Here is a 13,965-nt window from a genome sequence, read left to right as displayed (position 1 = left end):
ACAAGATGATCTGGGTTCTGGGGCTACTGAGCATGTGTGACCACCAGCTGAACAATCTAAGAGGAGCTTATGGGTACAGTCACACGTACAGTATCCTGCACAGATTTGAGGAGTTCAATGTAAATATGTGCAGGATACTGTACGTGTGAATACACCCTAAGTGGACTTCATGGGTGACCTAACAAGAATGTAATAGCAAGATCTAGATACAGGAACATTTTCTTATGTTTTGAGTGATCTAACAGTAAAATGTAGCATTCAATTGAGGGACAATTCTATGGCATCCATATCAGTGCAGATCATAATGCCGTACAAATCCATGTGTTTCATCTCATTTGGTTCAGCAACGTAAGCATATCATTTGTCTTTTGCCAAACAGAAAGAGAATTTGACCCAAATAAGCACTGTGGAGTACTGGATCCTGAGACTAAGAAGCCGTGTACAAGGTCTCTCACATGCAAGGTAGTTTTCATACCAGTGTATGTAAACTGTGTGTCCATAGATTTCATTTTTATAGTGTGTCTACTTTCTTCTGATATAATAATACAGTAACTTGTCTATTATGTAACAATGTATGTTGTCTAGTATGTAACAATGGACCAATCGGGAATGTAAGGACCATTCTGCAAATGCTGTATATTTCCACCAACACTCCTTTTATGATCTTATATGGAGACCTGCTCAGTAGACATCTGACATCTAACAACTTTTTTAGTGATCAGAGATACTTAAACTACTGCACCCCCGTATAGCCACCCAGGTGTTTTTATTAAGCTCCCATAGACCCTATTTGTGGATTGCAGTGCCGGACTTACTTTACCTTTCTTTGTTGCGGATACTTAAACTAGACCTTTTACATGCTATACTTAAAGGAGTATTTCGACTTTTAAAATTACTTATCTATTACCCGCAGGTTGGGGGGATAATTGTCAGATCGTGGGGGGGGGGGGGGGTCCAACTGTGGGAACCACCTGTAATCTCCAGAACAGAAGCCCAGTTCTTTGGTATGAAAGAAGCACCTGCTGCTCATGCATACTGCTGCTTCATTTATTCTCTATCAGAGACCCGGGGCGCTGTTCTGGAGATTACAGGGGGTCCCAGAATGAATGAATAGTAGCACATAAGTGTTGTCGATTTTTTGAGTAGTCTTGTATTTCTCATTGTAACTGGCACAATATCTGTATGTATTTCTTTGTTTATTAGACACATACACTGAACCACAGACGAGCAGTTCCAGGTCGTAAGAAACCATTTGACATTCTCCTAGCTGAACACAAGGCTAGATCAAGAGATAAAGAGGTAATAAAAGACAAAGATCATCCACAGAACTCAAGAGAAACGCATCAAAACCAGCCTGCGGCAACGCAAGAACAGTCGTCAGGGTCGTCTGCCAGCTCTGCTCCGGAACCAAAAGTGACATCACCTGCAAAAGCCCGACCACCCAATTCTGTCCTACCTAGGTGAGCTAAAGATATTGCTCATGCCCGTATACTGACACACTTTAGCTTTTTTGGTGCAGTTTCTGAAGCCAACGCACGGAGTTGATCATCAATGAAGGGCATATATAAACAAGAGTCTGAGACGTATCCTCTTCTCAAACCCATTGCTGGATTTGGCTTCAAAAATCCTGAATGTGGGAACACACTTCATTCTACTCTAAGCAGTGAACATCTGTCCATTATTCTCATCATAGTTCATCTATGTTTACATTAGCCTATGATTTTTGATGACATTTTGACATGTTCAGCTTTCTACATGTGTCTTTTGAATACCTATTTTTTATTAATTGTGTGAATTTATAATGATTTTTGTTAATGTAAATGAATTGTTTTAAATTTATCAATTGCAATTATTATACCACTATTTTAGGTTAAACGGCCTGGAACGTAGCATTTTAATATAGTATGTGTTGCACACTGCAGCTAATGTTTTATATCATTTCTATCATTCCACCAGACCTTCTTCTGCAAATAGCATGAACAGCTCAAGTTCATCAAACCACAGTGCTTTTGTGCCAGAGCCTGCTGTACATCCTGCCGCAGGGGATCTGGCCAGTCGGCTTTCCAGTGATGAAGGGGAAATTGAAGGTGTTGAAGAGACCGAAAAATTAGACTGTTACTACTCTGGACATCACCCTAAACCTCTTGCGGTATGTATTCTATTATACTTATATAAACCCTTCCCCAGGACTACAGATGGTTTTATAATATGGCAATATCCTTTTCTCCTGAAAATACCTTTATATTTTTACAAATTCATAGAAAACCATTGTTACATTTTTATTCAGATTAATTCCCTAATATCAAACCCTGTGTAAATCAGTTAGATAGATCTCTGCTCTAGCAAGCTTCCTCTCCCCTCCACTTTCTAGGTTTATTTGCAGTAAGCACTAGATGGGACAGCAGGGCCAATGGATGCTTCCTAGGAGCCCTTTTTTTTTTTTTTTAATAGACTAAATTTAAATAGAAATCTCAAAAGCAGCTTCTTATCTATTTCCTCACTAGGGCCTAGTACTACTAATCACTATACAGTGGTCCCTCGACATACGATGGCCCCAACGTATGATTGTTTCAACATACAAACGCCTCTCACGCAGAGTTCATCGTATGTTGAGGGCAGCATCAACATACAATGCTTTTGCATGTCGGGGCCATCGCAAAAACTGCTATCCGCCAGCGCTGACTGCTTCAACTGCCGCTGGATAGCCTTTTAATGTGCCACATAGAATGATACTTACATGTCCCGTCTCCGGTCCGTCATTTCGCCACTCCTCTGCTGCCGCTGCCCTGCACCGTCGCTTACCGTCATAACACCTGCGCTCACGCCGCCCTATCGTCCAGTATGGGGGACGTAATGACGGAGAGAAACAGCGCAGGGCAGCGGCGACGTAGTCATAAGGCATCAGAGGTGCAGCGAACTTACGGGCTGGAGCGGTGCAGACATGGTACAAAACCCTCAACAAAACCCTGGAACCAATTACCATCGTATGTTGAGGGACCACTGTATTACTTTAGTATATTGCATAAGGCAGGACCTTTTGCAGAATGTGTTTTGTCCCTATGATAAAAAATAATCACTTTGTAGACTTTACCAGTGCATGCATACACATAGGAATCGGGAGTCTTTTCCTTTTAAAAATGAACCTAGCCAAAATCACCACAAACTAAGGGTGCTTTCACACTACGTTTTGGCATACAGCAGTTGACCCGCGCCGCATCCCATTCATTTAAATGCACCGTATCATTTTTATTGCCGGACTGAAAACCATGGCAGACCACGGTTAGGAGTCTGGCAACAAAACCGGATACGGTGCAATAAAGAGCCCACAGGGGTCACTATCTGACTCCGACTGGTTCATTTAAATGAATGGGATACGGCACTGGTCTGCGAGGATACGGCAGCGGACGGTTTTTTAATTCCCTGCCGGATCCGGCTGCTGTATGCCAAAAACTTAGTATGATTGTAGCCTAACACATAGGAAGTCTGTGATCCTGATCACTCACTATACTCACAAGTATATACATGGCACATGTTTTAACTGTACATCTATAAACATGGTTGTTTGTGTGAACAGTTTGACACATCAATGACATAAATTGTTTAATGTGCTTGGATTTCAGTTTTGCTCATTCGGAAGCCGTTTGATGGGAAGAGGGTACTATGTGTTTGATAGACGGTGGGATCGGTTTCGGTTTGCATTAAATTCCATGGTGGAGAAACACTTGAATTCACAAATGTGGAAGTAAGTTTTAAGGTCTTGTGTGATAAGTTTTCTATGCAAGTATTAATGTTTCACCTTAAGGAGATTTGCATATTAATGTATTAACCTCTTAACGACCAGTGACGTGTATACACATCAATGTGCCGTTAAGAGTGTATGATGCAGGCTCCTGACTCGAGCCTGTGCCATACCGGGTGGTATCCGGTGGATTCCTTTAGCTGAGGGCTGCCTCTATTAGCCAACACGCGACAGTCGCCACAACCAGCTATTAAAGGGGAACTCCGCTGGAAAAAAAAAAATATATATATATTTTTTTTTAAGTCAAACAGATTTGTAAATTACTTCTATTTAAAAAATGTTATCCTTCCAGTATTTATCAGCTGTGGTGTACTACAGAAGAAGATCTTTTCCTTTTTAATTTTATTTTCTGTCTGACCACAGTGCTCTCTGCTGACACCTCTGTCAATTTTAAGAACTGTCCAGAGTAGCAGCAAATCTCCATAGCAAACCCCTCCTGCTCTGGACAGTTCCTGACATGGACAGAGGTGTTAGCAGAGAGCACTGTGGTCAGACAGAAAATAAATTAAAAAAGAAAATAACTTCCTGTGGAGCATACAGGAGCTGATAAGTACTGGAAGGATTATAGTGAATATGAAATAGTAGTAATTTACAAATCTGTTTAACTTTCTGGTACCAGTTGATTTTTTAAAAACATTTTTTTTCCAGGAGCGTACCCCTTTAACCCTTTAGATTGTCCCTGTCAAAGCTGACAGCAGCGTCTAAAGGGACATTTAAATTGACCCTGGTGGGGTGGATCGCCCCCTCCCAGCAGTGCAATTCACTTTTGAGATAGCCGGAGGGCTTACCTCTTGTTTTCTGGTGTCCATGGCTCTGTGATTGACACACTTGGCTGGACACACAGGGCACACAGATCAATGTTCTATGGAACTACATTAATCTGTATAGGAATCTAATGATTTCTCATTAAAAAATAAAGGTTTAACCCACATACATTAACCTCTTCTATAATAAGTGTAAATCACCCCCCTTTTCCCAAATGCCATATAAAAAAATGTAAACAAAATAACCATATTTTTTATCACCACGTGCGTAATTGTCCAAACGTTTAAAATATTTTTAAAAAATGTATCCTGTATGTGAACAACGTAAACGTAAAATAATGCCAAACTTCAGAATTGCGTTTTTTTTTTTTTTTTTTTTTTTTAATCATATCCCAGGAAAAAATTTGCCTGGTTAACAAAAAAATAAAAGTTTTATAGTGGTCAGAAAATGGCAATTAAAAACTATTTAGGGAAAAAAAAAGTTTAGAATTTTTTTAAATTAGTAAAACATGATGCAAACTATACAGATTAGGTATTGTTTTAACTGCGCTGACCTAAAGTATCAAGATTACATGTTAGATTGACTGCTCGGTAAATGGCTTATAAAAGAAAAGGCCCAAAATTTTCACAAAAAATGTAAAAAAAAATTCCAACTTCACTTGCCATTTTGGAGCATATGTTATTGAAGAATTAGTAAAGATATCACAAAATACCATTGGTCCAGCATAAAATAAGCCCTTAAATGGGTGTGTAGATGAAAAAATAAGAGCTATGGTTATTAAAGGACGAAGAGGAAAAAACTAAAGTACAACAATGAAAATTGGTCTGGTCCTTAAGGGGTTAAAGGGGGTTAAATACACAGCACCTTTTTTTTTTTTTGTTCTTCCTGGCATTTTATATTGCTTTTTATTTTGGCTATAAAAAAACATAGCAGCCAGATATTGGGTGTACAGTATTTATGGTGTTTTCTTTACTCTTCTTGTCAAGCAAATAAATGAGGCACATAAATAAATACATGCACACGACAAAAAAATAGTTTTACCACTGTACAAATCACAAGTCAGACCACAAATGGAATACTGTATACAGTACTGGGCAGTAAAGAAAGGTAGATGATCCAGCAATTCCTTTAAAACTTCAATGTTTTATTCCAAATGATTAAAAGAGGCGGGAGATACACACATTACACAACCTAGCCGGTAACACACTCCAAATGGACGCGTTTCGAGCGCATATTCGCTCTTGATCGCCACCATACAGTACTGGGCACCAGTGTACAGGAAAGATATAGTGAAGCTGGAGAATGTTCAAAGACGGGCAACCAGAGTAATCAGGGGAATGGGAGGATTACAGTACCCAGGAATATTATCAGAAATAGGTCTATTTAATAAAAAATAAAACGGTGAAGGGGCGATTAAATTACTATGTATATATATATCAGGGGGCAGTACTGACATCTTCCCTATGTCCTATTTTTATATCCACTGTATCTATAAAAAAAAGGGAAGGTTCTCTACACCTAGAGAAAAGGTTTTCTACTTCAGCACAGACTGGGTTCTTTACTGTAAGAGCAGTGAGACTATGGAACTTTATTCCAGAGTATGTGGTCAAAAGTGGAGAGTAATAACATTACAGGTTATGGATACTAAATTTATAGGGACAGAAACCAGGGATTGAAAAATTGCAGTCAGGAAGGAATTTTTCCTTCTGGTATGAGGTGATTGGCATCAGCCTCAAAAAGTTGTTTTTTTTTTTGTTTGTTTTTTGCCAACCTCTGCATCATCACAGTAGGTATATAGGTTGAACTTGATGGATTTTTTTCAACCTTTCATTATGTTACGATGTCATACCTGTATTTTTGTTGATTGTTTGTAAAATTATGTTTGCCTTTTAAGCTCGAGCGTCATAGAGGCAGGGCAGAGCTGCTGCATGCTTGCTTTTTCACTCTCTCAGTAGAAAGTAAGCATGCTACAGCTCAGCCAGGCAATGCTTGAGTTTGGAAGGAAAGCATGATTTTATAACTTTGCATACAGCTCCCGTTGAATAAGGCATACTCAGGAACTAAGCACGCTTCATACCCGGTGGGTCCCAGTTTCTATCAGCAGCCAGGACCCGTGGCTAATGCCAGATATAGCCGATTGGGCCGATGTCCGGCATTAACCCTTTAGAACTCGCTATCAAAGTTGACTGCGGCTTCTAAAACTGGAAAAATTGTTGCCGGTTAGCTCATGGAACTGATCAGGACCAGCACAACAAAATGGCAAGGTCCTGATATGCCCCACAAATAATTTTATTTTCTTTCACTATAGTGAGTTTTCTTTCACTAGAGTTTGTGGTAAAATAAGTAATGTCATTACAAAGTGCAATTAGTGGCGCAAAAAACAAGCCTTCATATGGTTCTGTAGATGAGAAATTAAATGTTTTGGCTATTAGAAGGAGAGGAGGAAAAAACTAAAGTGCAAAAAATCCTGATGTCAAAAATTGGACCCAGCATTATTCCCTATTATCTCGAATCTACTGACAGTGGTGATGCAAATACGCACTAAATCACTTGTTGAGTATTTGACGGTCCATCTGCATTTAGTGTTTATGCTTTCGAAGGAGCAGCCCTTTACCTTGTGCCATGTTGAGACCTAATTCAGTTTCATGTGTTTTTCATGTTTCATATGCCAGTATATTTAACTTTAGTATATTTTCATATGGAAAAATACATCTTCCTCAGCCTTTAGTATCCTATAACTCCTATTTCTCTCCTGCTGGCTTTGTTTAACCCCTTAAAGACTCAGCCCATTTTGGCCTTAAGGACTCAGCAAATAAAAAATGTTATCCACAGACTAGTATGAGGACTTGTGTTTTGCGCAATTCATTTTCCTTTGTAATGACATCATCTCATTTTACCATAAAATGTATGGCGCACCCAAAAAAAGACTATTTGTGTGGGGAAATTGAAAAGAAAACCACAATTTAGCAAATTTTAGAAGGTTTCATTTTCACGCTGTACAATTATTGGTAAAAATGACATGTTTTCTTTATTCTGTGGGTCAATACGATTAAAATGATACCCATGAATACATACTTTTCTATTATTGTACGGCTTTTAAAAAAAACGCAAACTTTTTAACCAAATTAACCAAAATCCCTCTATTTTGCTGACCTATAACATTTAAATTTTTCCGTATAAGCGGCAATATGAGGGCTGATTTTTTGCGCCTTGATCTGTACTTTTAATTGATACCACATTTGCATGTATAAAACTTTTAATAAATTTTTTAGAAATTATTATTTTTTTTTTTATAAAATGTTACAAAAAAGCAGCAATTGTGGACTTTTTTCTTTTACGTTCACGCCATTCACCGTACGGGATCATTAACATTACAGATATTTACGCACACGGTGCTACCATATATGTTTATAAATTTCTTAATTTTTTTTACACTTTTTGGGGGGTAAAATGGGACAATTTAAATTTTTATTTTGGGAGGGGATTTTTCTAATTTTTTTCCTTTTTTTTAATACTTTTTTTTACTTGTATTTTTTTATTACACTTTAATAGTCCACATAGGGGACTATTTATAACAATCACTTGTTTGCTTATACTGTTCACTGCTATGCATAGGGCATAGCACTGATCAGTGCTATTGTTCATTTTCTGCTCTGGTCTGCTCGATCTCAGAGCAGAGCAGAAGACCCCTGGAGACGGCTGGAGGCAGGTGAGGGAACCTCCGGCCGCCATGCTGGATGATCGGATCCCCGCGTGCGATCCGATCATTCATTTTAGTGACCGCACTGCTGAAGATGCCGTGATCTGTATTGATCACGGCATCTGAGGGCTTAATGGCACACATCAGCACGATCGCTGTTACGGGCGGGACCCTGGCTGCTGATAGCAGCCAGGACCTGCTGCGCATGACTCAAGCATCGGTCCGATGTGCAGGACGTAAATGTACGTCCTGGTGCGTTAAGCACCACCGCACCAGGACGAACATTTACGTCCTGCATCGTTAAGGGGTTGTGTGTGCCTAAAAAGTCAAATGTAAAGCTGTTAAATAGATAATAGGATAACTCCCAGCATAGCTCTGGTACCACACCAGAATGAGCCTGCCCAGTCAGCCGAGGGAGGGAAAAAGACCACATATATGCATGTTAGACACAGTACAGCTGGTTGCTCTACATCCAATATAGGTCTACATGTCTGGATTTTAATTTTTAGATAATAGGTATACTTTAACTGTAAGATAATTAATTAAAAACAGATACAAATATGTAGTAGTATGCATTGCACTGTATGATGGTTAGGTTCATGCTAGTACTTTCAGAAGCTCCATGTTTGTAACTGTGACTTCGGTCACTGTATTGTTTATACAACCAACATAATAGCATAGTATCAGTGTTTAATGATTTGTTTTTATTTCTTAAATCTCTCAAGAAAAATTCCTCCAGCCGCAGATAGTCCTATGCCTTCTCCAGCAGCACATATGAACAGCCCTTTTCCTGCATCTGTTCTGCAGCCCTTCAGCAGTCCTAGTTCTGTATACCTGCCTTCCCCTCCCACCAACTCCAGAACCACCTCCTCATATATATTATCAAATGCGTCCTTTGTTTCAACATCGGACACAAATTCTGTTACATCACACACGACAGCTTTTTCCCATGTTGCACCCACTCTGAATATTCTGGACTCTACTTTCAAGGCCCCTTCTGCTGTTTCCCCTGTACCAACCACCAGTCCTTCACCATCACATAAGCCACCAAAATCTAAACCTGGAAAATCGTCAAAAGCAAAAGACCTGTCTTCACGGAGCGATGAGCCTTCAAGTAACAAAAAGAAAAAGCCTCAGACGCCTTCTTCCACCTCTTCCTCCTCATTACCTTTACAGACCTCCTCCTCATCTACGTTTTCAGGGTCCCACAAGAAAAACTGCGTTTTGAACTCTAGTGCTACAATAAACTCTTATCAGACGACTTCTTCCTATAATAGTGTGTCTGTGCACAATGCAAACAATGGAACAAGCCCAATCAGTGCCAAACTGGAATCACCAGTAAGGACTTCTTTATCTGGTAGCTCAACAGACTCTATAAAACACATGAGCATGGTTGTTAGCAGTATTGACTCGAGCCTGTCAGTGTCTTCCCTGGTGCACCATCCTGGGGAGCACACATTGGCAGTGCACAATGCAGTGTCCTCACTGCCACTTCCCTTTGACAAATCTGAAGGGAAAAAGCGTAAAAACTCTAGTGCAAGCAGTAAGGCCTGTAAAATCACTAAAATGCCTGGAATGAACAGTGTTCACAAAAAGAGCACCCCCAACCTTATATCTTCTGTGCCAGATACCCCAAATAGCTCCATGTCTCGGCAGGTAAGTTAATAAACAATTACTGAGGGCTGTAAAACAATGGTGTTTTTATTTGAAATAACAGATCATTTTAGAGTCAGTTATACCAAATATGTCTACAAAACCAACTTTAATAAGATTATATTTTAATATTTTGTTATTTGACGTGAAGAATCATGAACAGTTATTTCTGTAGGCATGCTGTATGGGTCTGGGTTGCTCAGTGGAATAGGAAACCTAAGCAAAAGCATTTCTATTGCTACAAATAATAGCTTTGTTTGTGTAACACCCAGGTAACTGGAAATGATTGTGGGCTGATTGATTCCAGTGTCCTTTAAAAAAAAATTATTTCATATATTGCTGGGGCTGTAGAGAGAAAAAAAAAAGCCATAATTACCTGTCCCTGATTCCCTGCAGGTAAACCTGCAGCACATCCCAGGCCTCCATTGCACTTTTCTTCTGTCTGCTTTCAAGATAAGAGGTTTGAGCAGGACCTGCCCGTACAGCCAGTCAATGGCCACAGCTGTGTGTTGTCTCAGCCATTGATTAGTTGAGCAGAGGTTCTCCTCCATTTGCTTGTCTTGGTGGCAGGTAAAAGCATGGTAATTGGGGGACCAGAAGGAGCTGAACAAGAGGTGCAGTGGTGACTTAAAGGTGACCAGGGGATGGTAAGTATAGCTTTTTCCACCCTTTTCTCTACAGCCTGAGCAATATACTATTTTTATTAAAGGACCCTGGAATATCCCTTTCAAGTCTTTGGTCAATGTTAAATATCCCAAAGGCTCTCTACTATGTGTTTGTAAAACTGGTCATACATATTTCCTTGTATCTTTTTTAAAACTGGTCATAAACATTTTCCTGCATCTGTAAAGCTGGCCATACCCTTTGGACTCCTGACTGTCGCCAAAAAGGTATATGTCATGGGAAATAAGGAATAGGCTGTTAAATTCCAGCTGCCCAATCATTTTGTTCTCCAGGAGACAAGCCGCTGCCAAAAGTATCTGGCAGTGACTTATACCTCCTGTTCCATTAAAAATACATGAATACTCTGCCAATGTGCATATATGTATGTGGAATTTAGTCAGGATAACTGTTGGACCAGATGAGATGACATATACACGGGGACATGTTCCCCCTTCTCCCCCTCAGAAGAGGTCTTATTTTAATTGTGAATAACCATAGCACAATTTAACTGAAATTTGTATCACAATTGTGCTATTAAATTGGTGTAAAATTGAGCAGTTTTTACAGCAGTTTTGGAAATAGTGGTAAAATGTGGCGGTAACATGATGCAATACTGCTAATGTAACACCATGTGTGAAAACAACTAAATCAGCCAGTTGGTTTTAGGCTATATTCACACATGCCATTTTTATCTCTTTATCTCTTTACTTTATTTTTGGTTGCAAAGTTGATGCTATTTGACTATTGGTTTGTGCAACTGGTAGCAACAAAAAAAAAGCACAGCCTTTGTAATCACATAATTAGTTAAAGGGGTTATCCAGGAATCGAAAAAGAGAAAATTTATTTCAAAGACATCTCTCTGTCTATCTCCAGGTTGGGTGTGGTTCTGCAGCTAAGTTCCATTGAAGTGAATGGAGCCAAGTTCTAATACCACACCCAAAGTGGAGATAAACAGGGAGCGGTCTTTGAAAGAGAATAGGCCTGTTTTTTTTATTCCTGGATAACCCCTTTAAATAAAGAACACCTGTGTACAAGATGTTTTCAAGTAAAAAATTGCTACCTTGAAGACAAAGAACACTTTAAACTCTGTTAGAGTGTTACTTAAAGGGGTATTCTGGTGGAAAACAAATTTTATTTTAAATCAGCTGGTGCCAAAAAGTTAAACAGATTTGTAAATTACTTCTACTTAAAGATCTTAATCTGTATACTACAGAGCGAATTTGAGTTGTTCATTTCTGTCTGACCACAGTACTCTCTGCTGACACCTCTGTCTGTGTCAGGAACTGTCCAGAGTAGGAGCAAATCCCCTTAGCAAACCTATCCTGCTTCGGACTGTTCCTGACATGGACAGAGGTGTCAGCAGAGAGCACTGTGGTCATACAGAAAAGAACAACTCAACTTCTTCTGTAGTATACAGTAGCTGATATGTACTGGAAGGATTAAGATTTTTAAGTAGAAGTAATTTACAAATCTGTTTAGCTTTTTTGCACCAGTTGATTTGAAAAAAATAAAAATAAAATAGTTTTTCCATGGATACCCCTTTAATAGCACCAGTCGCGATGGATATAAAAAATTTATATAAGAAGTTTTCTTCTGTGTATCGCTGAAAGCGGTCTTAAAGAACATCCGCTTGTGTAAAGTTCTAGAATACCTTGGGGGAGATTTATCAAAACCTGAGTAGTTGTCCATAGCAACCAGCAGATATTCTTTTTCGGAGGCCTTCTTAAAAATTAAAGAAGCAATCTGGTTGATATTGGCAACTGTTCCTCTGCACAGGTTTTGTCGAATCTCTCCCTTTATGGTAGGGTCACACGTGCCGGATCTTGCTCCGTAATTGCTGCTGCATATTTTTCTACCATTTTGAAGTCAGTGGGTAGCAAAATCAACTACTATTTGACTTCAATGGGCAGGAAAATGTATTCAATCTTTCCTACAACTTTAATTCTAAATGTTTAATGGTTCTAGTTTGTAAATAGAAGAACCATTGTAGTGAAGACGCTGAGCAGACACCAAGTATCTTTTCCCATTTTCTCATGGAAATCCAAATGTCCTCTCTGAAATGTTTCTCCGCCGTGTCTGAAGATTACTTACATGGAATTCCCCTTTGAAGAAAAACTTTTGTGTAAATACTGTTAAAACATTTGTTAAAACCTTATTATAAACCTATCAACATATAAAGAGAAATATTCTAGGGCCTAAATAAATGATGAATAGCAAAGAGCTTAAAGTGGTATTCCGGGCAAAAACATTTTATCCCCTATCTAAAGGATAGGGGATAAGATGTCTGATCGCGGGGGGCCTGCTGCTGAGACCCCCCGCGATCTCCCTGCACCACCCTGGGGACTGGGGACATCACGCCACGCCCCCTCCATTCATGTCTATGGGAGGGGGCGTGACGGCCGTCACGCCCCCTCCCATAGACATGAATGGAGGGGGCGTGGCGTGATGTCACGTCCCCAGTCCCGGAAACCCGGAGGTTTCCGAAACTGGAGATTCAGCACCCGCATACAATGCAGGTGCTGCAGGGAGATCATGGGAGGTCTCAGCAGCGGGCCCCCCGCGATCAGACATCTTATCCCCTATCCTTTGGAAAGGGGATAAAATGTTTTTGCCCGGAATACCACTTTAATCAAAATGTAGTGTGTGAACTGAGAACCATTGTAGTATACTGACGGTGAATGTTACGCGTGTGTTAAGCCACTTTCCCATGGCAGTATTTAGGTCTCAGTTTTGCTTTACTATTTGTAAGTCAAAGTCAGGAATGGTCCAAAACCTAGCCGATATTAAAATGTCTCAATAACAGTTTTTTTCCTAGTTTTTGCTTTGGGTGTGTTTACGTCCACATTCATAAGAACTGAAAAACGAAAATAATGGCAGTGCCGGATCTATCTCAATGATGGACACCAGTGGAGCCCAATTGAGTATAATGGGGGCTGCCAAATGCTGCATGCTGTTTTTTCTGCCATTTTTTTCCACTTTCTGTGACAGTGGCTCAATCAGAGAAAGACATTTATAAAGGAAATACTGCCATATGAAAGAGTTTAGAGAACGCATGTTGCACATTTCTATCAATAACAGATTTTCTGTTTATATTACATTTTCTTACTAGATGGGGAAAAGTAGCAGTGTAGCTTTGTCACAATCTACTCCTTCAAGTACATCAAATCCTGTACACAACAAGCAAGTAAGTAGTTTGATACAGGAATTCTGTTTCTTCACGGTTTTCTCCATTTGTATATCTTTATTGAGGTATAAAAGTAAATCAAGTGCAGAATCGAGATATAGAAGCCGATATCCAGTGGTCTTCAACCTGCGGACCTCCAGATGTTGCAAAACTACAACTCCCATCATGCTGGGAGTTGTAGTTTTGCAACATCTGGAGGTC

General features: G+C 39.6%; 1 protein-coding gene across 13 annotated transcripts in view; it reads left to right on the top strand.

The window, feature by feature from the left end:
- ATXN7L1 (ataxin 7 like 1) overlaps window positions 1-13,965 on the top strand; it is a 148,591-nt gene that overhangs the window by 130,196 nt on the left and 4,430 nt on the right. For all 13 annotated transcript variants that reach the window (XM_056573550.1, XM_056573548.1, XM_056573549.1 and 10 more), the window contains 6 exons: window positions 380-462; window positions 1,204-1,460; window positions 1,957-2,149; window positions 3,621-3,742; window positions 8,990-9,920; window positions 13,690-13,764. In XM_056573550.1, coding sequence (XP_056429525.1) covers window positions 380-462; window positions 1,204-1,460; window positions 1,957-2,149; window positions 3,621-3,742; window positions 8,990-9,920; window positions 13,690-13,764 — 1,661 coding nt within the window. The remainder of the gene's footprint in view (window positions 1-379; window positions 463-1,203; window positions 1,461-1,956; window positions 2,150-3,620; window positions 3,743-8,989; window positions 9,921-13,689; window positions 13,765-13,965) is intronic.

This window comes from Hyla sarda, chromosome 4 (genome assembly GCF_029499605.1).
Source record: "Hyla sarda isolate aHylSar1 chromosome 4, aHylSar1.hap1, whole genome shotgun sequence".
Taxonomy (NCBI): domain Eukaryota; kingdom Metazoa; phylum Chordata; class Amphibia; order Anura; family Hylidae; genus Hyla; species Hyla sarda.
This window is presented reverse-complemented; position numbering and strand designations above follow the sequence as displayed.